This window comes from Chiloscyllium punctatum, chromosome 25, assembly GCF_047496795.1.
Source record: "Chiloscyllium punctatum isolate Juve2018m chromosome 25, sChiPun1.3, whole genome shotgun sequence".
In the NCBI taxonomy this organism is placed as follows: Eukaryota; Metazoa; Chordata; class Chondrichthyes; order Orectolobiformes; family Hemiscylliidae; genus Chiloscyllium; species Chiloscyllium punctatum.
Window position 1 is genome coordinate 72,131,104 of NC_092763.1, and position 14,790 is coordinate 72,145,893.

The window sequence follows — 14,790 nt, forward strand, 5'->3', positions numbered from 1 at the left end:
TAAGAAGGAATAACCTCTGTGATGACCCTTCCCCACATTAGCTTGTCTCCCTGAAGTAAGCAGTGCCCATTCCCAAGACTGAATTCTCACATATTCCCACCATCTAGTGGTGCAGGGCTTTTAAACAGAATTTTCTGCTTGGAATACACATCAATCATCAGTTAATGGTCACTAGAAAATTATATTGCTGCACTTGAGTAACAATGGTTGTTCTGTGCTTTATAAATCGAACACACACACACACACACACACACACACACACACACACACACACACAACAAGCACCAAGACATGGCTTGGCTGGTGGTGAGAAGGGCTCTGCCTGTGCGATCCTTTATGCACGCCCGGACTCTCAGCCGCACCACACGCTGCCCTTGAAGCGGCTGCAGGGGGGACGAGACTGTCACACACCTCCTTCTGGAATGTGCCTACGCAGAAGAAGTCTGGAGAGGAATGCAGTGGTGTTTGTCAAGGTTCGTCCCGAAAACGCCGTGACGCGGGACTCCGTGCTCTACAGCCTTTTCCCCGGGACGCACACCGAGATGAACATCAACTGTGCCTGGAGGATCATCAACTCGGTGAAGGACGCTCTCTGGGCAGTCCCAAACCTGTTGATCTTCCAGCTGAAGGAGTTGACTCCGACTGAGTGTTGCAGACTGGCACATTCCAAGGTCCAGGACTACGTGTTGAAGGACACGCTGAAGCTTGGGGCAGCTGCCACCAAGGCGCGGTGGGGAAAGACCACCGTGTAACATCTGCCTGCCTAAAGAAGAACAAGGGGCCCACCCAGTCATTTGGGCTCTGCTGACGCCTCAGCTAAAAATATAATCGTACAGACCTAAAAATAGGAATGATTACTCTGTTTTCGGTATGCAAACAAATGGAATGTTTACATATGTATGGCATGTCCAACTGTACAGACCATCAAGTTATATTATGAATAAAGTATATTTTTGAAATAATAAAAAAAATACCAAGTTGTGGTGCCCATGGATGTGCAGGCTAGGTGGGTTAGCCACAAGAAATGCAGGGTTGTAGATTATTGAAACAGGATGGGATGCTCTTCACAGGGTCAGTGAAGGCCCAACTGGCTCTATCTGCACTGTAGGGATTCTATGATGAATTGCATTTCAGGCAGGTTGCTGCCTCACAATTTCCCCCCACTGTTTGATACATGGTCACTTCCAAAGGAGGCTGCACCAATATTTTTTTGGAGAAAGTGAGGACTGCAGATGCTGCAGATCAGAGTCGAGAGCATGGTGCTGGAGAAGCACAGCAGGTCAGGTAGCATCCGAGGAGCAGGAGAATCGATGTTTCGGGCATAAGCCTTCATCAGGAATGCCTGATGCTTCCTGACCTGCTGTGCTTTTCCAGCACCACACTCTTTGCACTGCACCAACATTTTTGTTCCTGTCCAAGAAATAAATCATATTAGACTTGAAACGTTAACTCTGTTTCTCTCTCCACATATGCAGCCAGACCTGCTGAGTTTCTCCAGCAACATTTTTGTTTTTTATTTTACATTTCAGCATCAGCAGTATTTTATTTTTATTAGAGTGTATTTTTTTAAAACTGGTTGTACGAGGTGTAGTTATAGAGTCATAGAGTTACACAGATGTTCAATGCGGAAACAGACCCTTAGTTCCCTGGCTTTAGTTCTCAGGCAAGGATTCTAGGACTCAAAAGTCAATGTCAAACCTCTGAAGTGAAATCTTCAGAATGACCTCTTCGCATTTTCTTTGGCTATGGGGAGACAGGGCATCAAGACCAGCTGAACTCAGTAGTAATTGTCTCATTACATTTATTGTGCTTGGGTTAGCACCAGAGTGTCTGGTATTATATCCTGTCATCATCGAATGTCATAGAATCCTTAAGGTTGACAAGAGGTCATTCAGCCAATCGAGTCTTCACTGACCATCTGAAGAGCTTCCCTCCCAGACCTCCACCCTCTCCCTACATTTCCCAGGGTTAACCCACCTAGACTACACATCCCTAGACAATGTAGGCAATTTAGCTTGGCCAGTCCACCTAACCTGCACATCTTTGGACTGTGGGAGGAAACCCACACAGACTCTGGGAGAATGTGCAAACTCCATACAGACAATCACCCGAGGCTGGAATCGAACTCAGGCCCTGGTGCTGTAAGGTAGCAGTGCTAACCACTGAACCACTGTCCTAACACCTGATCTTCAGAAGCTTCCAAAGGCTTCCACAATGGAAGTGGACAAGCTCTTGGTGTGACGCCGGTACACAGTCCATCTTTTACATGCTTGGAGCCTAGTGCACAGGACCGTTGTTTTATAGACTTTCAGTTTGGTCAACAGATTTACTCCTCTTCCTAACCAGCTCGATGTTTGTTTGAAGGCCCCTGAAGTCTCAACTCTGCTTTGACAACTGTTGCACATGCCTCATTGTCCATGTAGATATCTTGAGAGAGAATGAGCTTCTGAGATAAATGAACCTACCCACAGCTTCCAGTCTTGGACTGAAACCTTGGGCTTGAGGTACAGCTTTTGTGCAGCAGGTTGGGACATAACGCTGATTGTGAGCTCAAGGCCGTTACATGCATTGGAGAACAAGTTGTATGGCCAGGTCTAACCGGTACTTAGTACATTGTCATTGACAGACAGGAAATCACAAATTATGTTCTTAGGGACATTGATCTTTGCCTGGAATCCTGTCAGACAGAACAGTGTCCCAATAGATGTAATATCTCACTTTGATGCCAGGATCATGGTCATAATAACTGTACTTTCATATACCAAACTGCAGATCGTTTCCACGCAGAAATATGATGCAAAAACTTTAATTACATGCTTCAGTTCCGATTTGAGTTTTCTTTGAATTTAAACTCTCACACAGGTTACATTCCCAACGTGTCACTTGTGAAGCTCCAACACCCAATGAAATTTGAACTCAAATAACCCCACCCTGAAAGATCCTTTCTGCCATTAGTTCTTACCTGAGTCATCTTTTTCTCCCTTGCCGCGGTTGTCATTCCTGTCATCAATAGCATCCGACAGGTCAAAATCAAGGCCAAAATCATTCGGGTCTAGAGTTACAAAGAAAGTAAATTCAAAAAAGTCCAGACATGATGGTTGCTGTAGTGATAATGTTTGGAATATGAAGCGGTTGTGGACTAAGTGAGTTTGCAAAACAGGAGGTTTGAACAAATCCTGAGTTCCAACAGCTAAAGAACTAAATTATGAAGGAGAGAAAAAAAAGACCATAAGGGTTATGATCTCTGGATTATTGCTTGAGCCACCTACAAATTAGTATTTTGTTGAGTAGATGGGGGAAGTGAAGATAGAGCTGAAGCAGTGGCAAGGGAGAGGGAGACTTCATTTCATGGGGGACTGGTAGCAACATTGGGAGACTATGAACTGTACCACTGGGACAGGCCTCACCTGAAGGTGGGTTGTAGTGGAAAGCATGACTAAGTATCTCACCAAGATTTTCAAGCAGTAAACTGGATGGAGGTGGTGGGTCGATGAAGACCAGATGGAAAAATTATTTATAAATAACGCGTCTAAACCCAAGAAAAGGGAAGTGAGCAGAGTAATAGTTATAAATTATAATTTAAGGCAACACAGTTAAAGGAAACTTTTTAAAAAAACATGTAACATAATTAAATCACGAAAGAAAGAAACATCAGAGTGTATGCTACGAATGTCAAGATGGTCACTTCCTGCAGATGGGCAGATGTCACCAATAACTCTTGGAATTTGTAGCCTTTGCCCAGGCTATGAATCAGCCATAAAGTTGTGGGGTTTTTTTTCTCCTTTATTCAGTCATAGGATGAGGGCGTCACTAGCTACACACCATGTATTACCCACCCCCAATTGCCCAGAGGAATTTAAGAGTCAACCACATTGCTGAGAGTCTGGAGTCACATGTAGACCAGACCACGTAAGGATGGCAGTTTCCTTCCCTAAAGTGAATCAGATGGGTTTTTCTTGACAATTGATTCATGGTCATCATTTAATTAATTCCATGATTTCTTTAATTGCATTCAAACTGTGCCCTGGTGGGATTTGAACCTGGGTCCCCAGAACACAATCTGAGTCTCTGGATTAACAGTCCAGTGATAATACCATAAGGCCATCGTCTAGGCTGCAGGGCCATAGTGGGATGTCACTGACTGTAAAGACGAAAGCTCCAGCTGACAGCGGGTTTGATGTGGAGATGTTCTGCTCTCAGATCAGATGAACGGTGCAGAAAGGCTCCCTGGTGCGATAAAGGAAACCCAGAGGAAAGTCACAGAGACTTGAACTCTTGGGCTTGGGAAAGAGGTAAAAAAGGTGAAGAAAACTATATAGATAAAGACATCATCAGCCAAGGAACGCTGATGGAAGTGTAAGAACTGATCCAAATCAGAGCCATCATACTTTTCTGAACAGAGCTAAACCACCACAAATGATTTTGTCCTGTCGTTGGGCTTGTTCTCGAATTGGATCATCTCAAATTTATACAACAGTCAAATACAGCAGATGACGAATTTCACTTTAATCGAACAGTTGTTAATTCCAAGCTTTCTCTATCATAATAAAGATGTTATAAAGGTATGATGTGGAAATGCCGGAGTTGGACTGGGTGGATAAGCTCAAAAATCAAATGACACCAGGTTATAGTACAACAGGTTTATTTTAAATTGAAATCTTTCAGAGCTCTGCTCCTTCCTCAGGCTTGGTATGATAGGGAGGTATATGGCACAGTATTTATCAGCAAATGACAAAGACTTGAAAGGAATCTGGATCTTGCATTTTAATCAGCACTTTACCTCCTAGATGATAAAAGGATTCAAAAAGAGCTGCCAGTTTTAAAGTTGTTAACTTTTTTTCCTTTTCAATACTGTGTCTTATTTCTCCCTATCATACCACGCCTGAGGAAGGAGCTGAGCTCTGAAAGCTTGCAAATTCAACCTGTTGGACTAGCATCTGGTGTGATTTGATTTTTGACCTTATAAAGATATTTCATGCCACTTTTGTGCATGCCAGCTCTTTGCATCACTGAGAGGTGGCATTTGCACAATTTACAGCTGAGCAAAATACACCTATCAAAATGGTCATCACTGTCATGATCATCAGACACCTCAGGGTACTTGACTGTGTAGTTCTCATTCTAAGACAGCAAACACAGTCGCCAATTTGCATTCAGAAAACTCTCACAAATAGCAATACGATAGTGACCAAATAATTGGTTTTTCAGTGATAGTGATTGAGGGATAAATCCAAATATTGGATAACTAATTTTCTTTGAAACAGTGCCATGGGATCGTTTAGATCCATCCAAAAAGGAAGATAATGGTATCAGCTTGATGTCCAAAAGGTTGAACCTTTAACAGTGTACTGCTCCCTCAGCACTGAACATAGTGTTATACTCAAGCCCTGGAATGGAAGTCGAACATGAATCGTGTACTAATGGCGAATTAAAGTGATCACCACAGGTCAGTGGTATATTCGTGGGTGATCCCTGCAGAATTAAATAACTTGGATTGAATAAAAAGGCTGATATTCCTTATAACAAAATGGCTTGAGCAACTAAGGAGTAGAAATATGGGTTTACCATACATAACTTACAGCCTAGAGTGTTACAACTTGTTTTGTTTAATTCTTTCAAATACAATAAAGATTGTGTCCTTTGGAAAATGTGAAATCTTATAGAGTCATAGAGATGTACAGCATGGAAACAGACCCTTCGGTCCAACCTGTCCATGCCGACCAGATATACCAACCCAATCTAGTCCCACCTGCCAGCACCCGGCCCATATCCCTCCAAACCCTTCCTATTCATATACCCATCCAAATGCTTCTTAAATGTTGTAATTGTACCAGCCTTCACCACATCGTCTGGCAGCTCATTCCATACACGTACCACCCTCTGCGTGAAAAAGTTGCCCCTTAGGTCTCTTTTATATCTTTCCCCTCTCACCCTAAACCTACGCCCTCAAGTTCTGGACTTCCCGATCCCAGGGAAAAGACTTTGTCTATTTTATCCTATCCATGCCCCTCATAATTTTGTAAACCTCTATAAGGTCACCCCTCAGCCTCCGACACTCCAGGGAAAACAGCCCCAGCCTGTTCAGCCTCTCTCTATAGCTCAAATCCTCCAACCCTGGCAGTGATTAATTGTTGGGAGTTCACATTTCTTTTTTCAAGATTAATTGTCCCTGAGCAGGATCACAGCACATTACTGAAACATGGTTGCAAGGTGATCTGGGCTGGAAACTGAATATACATCGGGTGAAGAGGATAGCGTGAAGGACACAGAAAACTAATGCTAAATTAGGGACTTACCAAAATTGAATTAAGCAAAATAATGGTATTAAAGAGTTACAAAAATCAAAATCAGAAGATTTCAGACACACCGTTTTAAAGGAATTGGGTAGGAACATTGTAGACGGTAATCGCCCAAAGTCTTCGCAACCCAGAAGTTATTTCTTTAGATCAGACAATTGCACGTATTGCTTTACTATTTAAGGAATGTGAGAGAGGGAAACTATTATTATTAACTATTCAGCTCAAAATCTGTTATTAAGACATTCCTAAAGCCCATACTTAAGGCTAGAGCAACTGAGCATCCAGAACATTTTCAGAGAGAGAGCTAGCATTGATTTGTAAAGGTAGGTTATGCTGATGTGCTCTCATGAATGCTCTGGCTTGATGGTAATGCTTGTGTGGGGGATATGCCGGGCGATGAGATTGCCGGTTGTATTGGAGCCCCTCATGGATGCTCAAATCTAAAAAGGACAGATCAGAGTACATGCTAAATATTCAAAAGAAACGTAGGAGTCAATATACATTGATCAGAATGTTATTGAAAGGATAATCATTAAGTGAGTAATAATGGAATAACAGGTCAGTATGCAATTTGGTAGAGGTTATAATAGCTATACAATACCCAGCTAGAATACACATGGAAGTACTGTGTTCACACCTCAGGAAGGACAAAATGGTTTGAACAGACTATATCTTCGAGGTTTCAGAAGAAAAATGGATATCAAGGGTTTAATTGCTAGCTCAGCATATACAAATCCTTGACATATCAGAAGGTTAAGGAGGGCATTTCATCAAAGTTTTAAATATTTTAACAAGACCTGATAGATCTGAGAGGGTGGAAGAAAAGCTATTTCTACAGATGGGGCAGTCGAGGATTAGAGGGAATTGCCTAAACGTTTGAGCCAAGCCTTTCAATGTGTAATTAGGAAAAAGTTCTATACACAAAACATTGGCTGTAATTTGACATCTTCTTCCTCAAATGAACTTGATAGTACGGTTAATCGTTAAACTTAATACTGTGATTGATAGGTTTTGTTCATCAATATGTGTTGTGGAAGGATGAAGATATGTCATAGATCAGTCATGATCCCACTTAATGGCAGAACCACACTCAAAATGATGTATTTTAGTTCCTCAATGCTATCAAAGATGAATACATTGCACAATAAGTCAGTGCTTTGGGTGCTTAGACATTAGCAAATGCATAATCTGTATGGTCAATGGAAATATGAATGAAACCTTTCCATAACGAATAAATATGGCTATGTTTCCATTATCAAAAGCTACTTTTAGTGAGGAGTGGGGACAATTCCTGGAAGATGCTAGGCTTGATTTCAATAGATCTAACACTGCCATGTGGTATTAATGGAGATAGGCAGAGGTAGGTGGAAATGTATGGAAGCTAAGCTGTGGGAAAATGTGAAGTTCTTCATTTTGGAAGAGAGAACAAATTGACAGAATTTTGTTTACATGGAGAAAAGCTGCAGAAAGCTGCAACACAAAGGGACTTGGGGTACTTGTGCATGAAACACAGAAAGCTAGCACATGGATGCAGTAATTAATCAGGAAGGCTAATGGAATGCTTATTTTGAGGGTAAAAACAAATTACTGCGGATGCTGGTATCTGATACCAAAAGAGAAAATGCTGGAAAATCTCAGCAGCTCTGGCAGCATCTGTAAGGAGAGAAAAGAGCTGACGTTTCGAGTCTAACTGACCCTTTGTCAAAGTTGACAAAGCTTTGACAAAGGGTCAGTTAGACGCGAAACGTTAGCTCTTTTCTCTCCTTACAGATGCTGCCAGACCTGCTGAGATTTTCCAGCATTTTCTCTTTTGGCTTATTTTGAGGGGGTTTGAGTAGGGGAGTCTTGCTGCAACCAGGTGCTGGTGAGATTGAACCTGGAGTACCGTGAGCAGCTTTGGTCCACTTATTTCAGGACAGATATCACTTCATTGGAGACAGTTCAGAGAAGGTTCACTTGGATGATCACTGATATGGAGGGACTGTCTTATGAGCAAAGGCTAAACAGGTCAAGCCGGTACTCATTGCAGTCTAGAAGAACAAGATATTGAAGAATTGGAACACGTAGGATTCTTAAAGGAATGCTGGGAAGATTTTTTTTCTAATTTATTCATTTTGTGGGATGTGGGCGTCACTGGCTGGACCAGCATTTATTGCCTGTCCCCAGTTGCCCTTGACAAGGTGGTGGTGAGCTGCCTGCTTGAACCCCTGCAGCCCACCTGCTGTGGGTTGACCCACAATGCCATTGGAGAGTGAATTCCAGGAATCTGACCCAGCAACAGTGAAGGAACAGGGACATATCTCCAAGTCATGATGGTGAATGGCTTGGAGGGGAACTTGCAGATGGTGGTGTTCCCAAGTATCTGCTGCCTTTGTCCCTTTAGATGGAAGTGGTTGTGTGTTTGGAAAGTGCAGCCTCAGGATCTTTGGCGAATTTCTGCAATGCATCATTTAGATAGTACACACTGCTGTTCCTGAGCGTCAGCGGTGGTGGGAGTGGATGCTTGTGGATGTAGTTCCAATCAAGTGGGTTGCTTTGTCCTGGATGGTGCCAGGCTTCTTGAGTGTTGTTGGAGCTGCACCCATCCAGGCAAGTGGGGAGTATTCCATCATACCCCTGACTTGTGCCTTGTAGATAGTAAGGTAAAAACAATGACTGCAGATGCTGAAAACCAAATACTGGATTAGTGGTGCTGGAAGAGCACAGCAGTTCAGGCAGCATCCAACGAGCAGCGAAATCGACGTTTCGGGCAAAAGCCCTTCATCAGGAATAAAGGCAGTGAGCCTGAAGCGTTGAGAGATAAGCTAGAGGAGGGTGGGGGTGGGGAGAGAGTAGCATAGAGTACAATGGGTGAGTGGGGGAGGAGATGAAGGTGATAGGTCAAGGAGGAGAGGGTGGAGTGGATAGGTGAAAAAGAAGATAGGCAGGTCGGACAAGTCCAGACAAGTCAAGGAAACAGTTACTGAGCTGGAAGTTTGAAACTAGGATGAGGTGGGGGAAAGGGAAATGAGGAAGCTGTTGAAGTCCACATTGATGCCCTGGGGTTGAAGTGTTCCGTAGGCAGGCTTTGGGATTCAGGAAGTGTAATACTTGCTGCAATATTCTGACCTGCTCTTGTAGCCACTGTGTTTATGTGGTGAGTCCAGTTGAGTTCCTGGTCAATGATAACCCCCAGAAAGTTAACAGTGAGTGATTCAGTGATGGTAACACCACTGAAAGTCGAGGGGTGGTGGTTAGATTGTCTGTTATTGGTGATGGTCATAGCCTGCCGTTTGTGTGGCACGAACGTCACTTGCCATCTGTCAGCCCAAGTCTGGATATTGTCCAGATCTTGCTGCATGGACTGCTTCAGTATCTAAAGAGTCGTGAATAGGGTTGAGCATTGTGTGATCATTGGCGAACATCTCCACTTCTGACCTTATGATGGAGGGAAGGTCATTGATGAAGCAGCTGAAGATAGTTGGGCCAGGACACTCTGTTGAAAATGTTTCCCCTCGTGGGAGAGTCGAGGACCAGAGGGCATAGTCTCAGAATAAAGGGGACCCAACTTAAGATTGAGATGAGGAGGTTCTCTCCGGAGGTTAAGTGACTTTGGAATGCCTTAGCACAGAGAACTGTGGGAGCACAGATATTGGGTATACTTAAAGCTGAGATAAATAGATCCTTGATCAGTCGAGGAATCAAGGGTTAGGCAGAAAACATGAAATGGATGAGAGAAATTTTGGATGAGCCATGAGCCAATTGAATGGCAGAGCAGGTTTGAGGGGTCAAATGGCCTACTCCCGTTCCTATCTCTTATGATCTCATGGTCAAGTTCAAATTCAGAAGCAGAGACTGTAAAACAATCTGGCTCAGCCTGAGATAGGGCTGGGAAGGAAAATGCAATCAATATAAGAATCAATGTTTCAGGCAGGGATCCAAGATTGGACTTCCCAATGTTAATGTGAAGCAAAGACAAAATAGGATATTGGGAAAACATGGCATACCAATTCAATGATGGTCAACAGACTCATACATGTATACAGCACAAAAAGAAGCCATTCTGTCCATCCATGTCCATGCCAGTTCCCAAAGGTCTGATTCCACTAATCCCATGTTCCAGTTCTTGATCCATAGCCCTGGAGACTGTACCAACTCACGTGAATATGTAAATACTGATTTAGTGTTACAAGAGTTTCTAACTCTCTGTGGAACCACAGGAGATGGGTGAGATATTGAATGAACATTCCCGTCAGTATTTACTAAGGAGAGAGACATGGAATCTAGGGAATTTGGGGAAATAAAGTCATGTCTTGAAAAGAGTTCATATCACATAAGAGATGATGCTAAAGGTCTGAAATTACATCCTCCCTCTACCTCATTGTCCAGAACTACATACAGAACTCCACTGCTGCCTTACTAACATTACACACAGTTCCAGCATAACGTCCTTGTTCTTGTATTCTGTACTGCAGCTAATAATGGCAATGTTCTCGTACACCTTCTTAACTACCTTATCTACCTGCCCTGCCATTTTCAGGGATCTATGGATATGCACAGCAAGATCCCTTGGATCTTCATTACTTTCCAGGGTAATACATAGAACAGTACAACACAGTACAGGCCCTGCAGCTCTCGGATGTTGTGTCGGCCTTTTATCCTACTCTAAGATCATGCTAACCTACATACCCTTCATTGCACTATTTCCATGTTCCTATCCAAGAGTCACTTAAATGTCCCCAGTATAACTGACTTTACTACTATCGCTGACAGTGCATTCCACACACCCACCACTCTCTGTGTAAAGAACCTACCTCTGACATCTATCCTATACCTTCCTCCAATCACCTTAAAATTATGCCCCCTCGTGATATACATTTCATCCCAAGGAAAAAGTCTCTGGCTATCTACTCTATCTATGCCTCTCATCACTTTGTACACCTCTATCAAGTCATCTCTCATCCTTCTTAGTTCCAATGAGAAAAGCCTGAGCTCCCTCAATCTTACTTTATAATACATGCCCTCCAGTCCAGACAGCATCCTGGTAAATTTCCTCTGTGCCCTCTCTCTAAAACTTTCATATCCTTCTTATAATGAGGCAACCAGAACTGAACACAACATTCCAAGTGTGGTCTAACCGGGGCTATATAGAGCTGCAGCATAACCTCGCGGCTCTTAAACTCAATCCCCCTGTTAATGAAAATCAACACACCATTTGCCTTCTTGACAACCCTATCAACTTGGGTGGTGATTTTGAGGGATCTGTGGACACGGATCCCAAGATCCCTCCGTTCCTCCACACTTCCAAGAATCTTGCCTTTAACCCTGTATTCTGCATTCAAATTCGACATTCTAAAATGAATCGCCTCACACTTTTCCAGGTTGAACTCCATCTGCCAATTCTCAGTCCAGCTCTGCATCCTATCAATGTCCCGTTGCAACCTACAACAGCCCTCCACACTATCCAACACTCCTCCAACCTTCGTGTCATTGGCAAATTTACTAACCCACCCTTCTACTTCCTCATTCAAGTCATTCATAAAAATCAGAAAGGACAGAGGTGCCGGAACAGATCCCTGTGGAACACTACTGGGACACCAAGTTTCAGGGTGAATACTTTCCATTTAGTACCACCCTCTGTCTTCTATGGGCCAGTCAATTGTGTATCCAGACAGCCAGATTTCCCTGTATCCCATGCCTCCTTACTTTCTGAATGAGCCTACCATGGGGAACGCCTTGCTAAAATCCATGTATACCACATCCATTGCACGACCTTCATCAATGCATTTTGTCACATCCACAAAGAATTCAATAAGGTTTGTGAGGCATGACCTGTCCCCTCACAAAGCCATGCTGACTATCTCTAATGAAGCTATGGTTTTCTAAATAATCATAAATCCTGTCTCTTGGAATCCTCTCCAATAATTTGCCCATCACCAATGTAAGACTGACCGGTTTGTAATTCCCAGGATTATCCCTATTCCCTTTCTTGAATAAGGGAATAATATTTACTACCCTCCAATCATCTGGCACTACTCCAGTAGACAGTGAGGACGCAAAGATGATTGCCAAAGACACACCAATCTCTCCACTCGCTTCCTGTAGTAACCTTGGGTATATCCTATCTGGCCCAGGGGACTTATCTATCCTCACATTTTTCAAATTTTTCAGTACATCCTCCTTTTTAATATCAACCATTCCTGCCTTTCCCTACAACCCCCTATGCTCTAAAATGCACTGTCTCACACTTATACTGGAGGTCTTAAAGGGACGACCCGATGTATAGAACAGGAACTGATTGTACAAATGCCCCTGTATGATGAATAAAAAAATGCAACTAACATCACAGTCCTTACCTGACTTACCTGAGTTTCCCTTCTTTGGTGTTTTTTTGGTGGCTTTGGGTGACTTTGGGGTTTTACGAGGAGGAGGAGTCGTTTGAAGCAAATCCCATATGTTAAAATCACCTACAGGAACAAGACAAAGGTATTTGTAAAACATGAGAGTCATTGCTCAGTGACACCCACAAGGAACAAAGAGCTTCTGAAGCAACATGCAGTTTCAAAATAAACAGAGCTTTTCATGGAAAAATAAGGTGGTAAGGTTCCTGAGTAAAGATGAATGAGATCCCAGTGGAAATCGTGAACTGGAAAACAGAAGTCCATCAGCTTTTATGTCAGCTTTCTGGAGAATGGTATTTTCTTGAGTTTTCCTAACACCAATGGATGAATAATTCCAGAGGTTAGCCACAGACATCTTTATGTAGCTCATTTTATTAATTTTTATTGAACGTTAGTCAATCTGCTGGAGGTTCGTGTTAAAACAAACCCCTGTACTTGCTTATACATTTAAACTGGGATTTGAAGGTGGAATTGGACTGATGTGGGGGCAGTTGGTTCACCTGAGCTGCAAACCTGATGTGATGGTCCCTTTACACTTAACACTGTGCAAAATAAAGTTGGTGCTTTATCTCAATGGAGTCATAGGGAGGCAATTCTTGATGATCCCACGCCAGAGGTGAGTAATGGGCAGGGGTGTTGGCATTGGTCATGGGGCTGGGGGGATAGTTTCAGCAGCAAGACCAGCACTGTGGCTTTCTGTAGGCATACATTTCCTGATGCTGGGTACTTCAATCAGGCAGTGATTAAATTAGGAAACCACAGGCATCTGTGGGCAAAAATGTTTGAAATTTTGTTTGGCGTCTTCCCTGTGTAGTGACTCGTCTGCCCACTGCTGGGTTAACAGCAGCAGCAAGATATTTTTTAACCAGTCTGTTCAGAGCAGGTGGGACCTGAACCCAGACTTCCTGGCTCAGAGGTATGGTCACTCCCAATAATGGCAGCAACAAGATGAGGCCCTTAAGTAGTCATTAGTTGCCCATTTAAGGGCTTCAATTGGCAGCAGAGATTTAATCAGGTCAGGGGTGAGGGTTCTTGTACCGTGTACTGTTCCTACCTCTTAGCCAGGAGTCCTGAGTTTAAGTCCAGACGTGTGTAGTAATATCTCTGAATAGCTTGCTTAGAAAAGGTCTTAATTAGGGTGGAGTTTTGTGAGGAGGTAAATTCCGTCCCATTCAGCATTTTCCTACCTGATTAAATGTTCTCTTGTTACCAAAGCTTCCATCATGGAATAGGACAAGATTCAGTTGATGAAGTGCAGTACTATCAAATATGCTGTTCAGTCAAGGTCTCACTCACTGACCATGTTTTAAAAACTCATCCATTGGATGAGAATGTCGCTGACTGGGCCAGTATTTAATGTTCATCCCTAATTGCTCAGATGTGTTTTAATGACAAATCACTGGTGGTTACACAGTCACCAGTAGGTTAATCTTTTATTACAGATTTTTATTGAATTCAAATTTGTCCCTCTGCCAGAGAGGGATTCGAATCCGTGTCCCCTGAACAATAACCTAGAGGGTCTGGATTACAAGTACAACAAGATGTGGGTCAGTCAGCTCAGTTGGCTGAATGGCAGGTTTGCGATTCAGAGTGATACCGACAGTATGGGTTCAATTCCCAGACTAGCTGAGGTTATGGTGAAGACCCCTCTCTCTCTCTCTTTCTCTGCCTGAAGTGTGGTGACCCTTAAGTTAAACCATCACCAGTTGTCTCTCTCCCTCCAATGTGAAAGCAACCAAATTGTCTAGTGAGACTATGATGATTGTATTTTTTTACAATAAGGCCACCATTGCAAAAAATGACGAGAAGCAGGGGAGTGTGTGTATTAATTCACATCTTATATGCAACTCATCTTCTTCCTTGCATTACAACACTGATTGCACTTAAAGAAAATAAAGATCTACATTTTCTATGAATCACTTTTGAGATTTATTAATGTTGTAAAAGGTGCTAAAATAATGCAAGTTCTTTGTTTCCTTGATCACAGAGTTAGCAGGTAAAAGTAATTTAAAACAAAAGAATGAACAGGATAAATAGATAAAATTTCACATTACACAGTTCACATCAGAATTGGTAATTAACACAGAAGATTCTAAGTAGCAGTGAAATGC

The 14,790-nt window shown here is 42.8% G+C and overlaps 1 protein-coding gene across 7 annotated transcripts in view; it reads right to left on the reverse strand.

Annotated features, from left to right (window-relative positions):
• The window catches only part of cd99l2 (CD99 molecule-like 2), a 201,803-nt gene that overhangs the window by 67,222 nt on the left and 119,791 nt on the right, over nucleotides 1–14,790 (reverse strand). For 5 of the 7 annotated variants that reach the window (XM_072595549.1, XM_072595551.1, XM_072595548.1 and 2 more), the window contains exons 4-5: nucleotides 12,635–12,745; nucleotides 2,963–3,052 (exon numbers count right to left, since the gene is read on the reverse strand). In XM_072595549.1, the coding sequence (XP_072451650.1) occupies nucleotides 2,963–3,052; nucleotides 12,635–12,745 (201 nt within the window). The remainder of the gene's footprint in view (nucleotides 1–2,962; nucleotides 3,053–12,634; nucleotides 12,746–14,790) is intronic. The other 2 variants (XM_072595547.1, XM_072595553.1) reach the window with 1 other exon arrangement.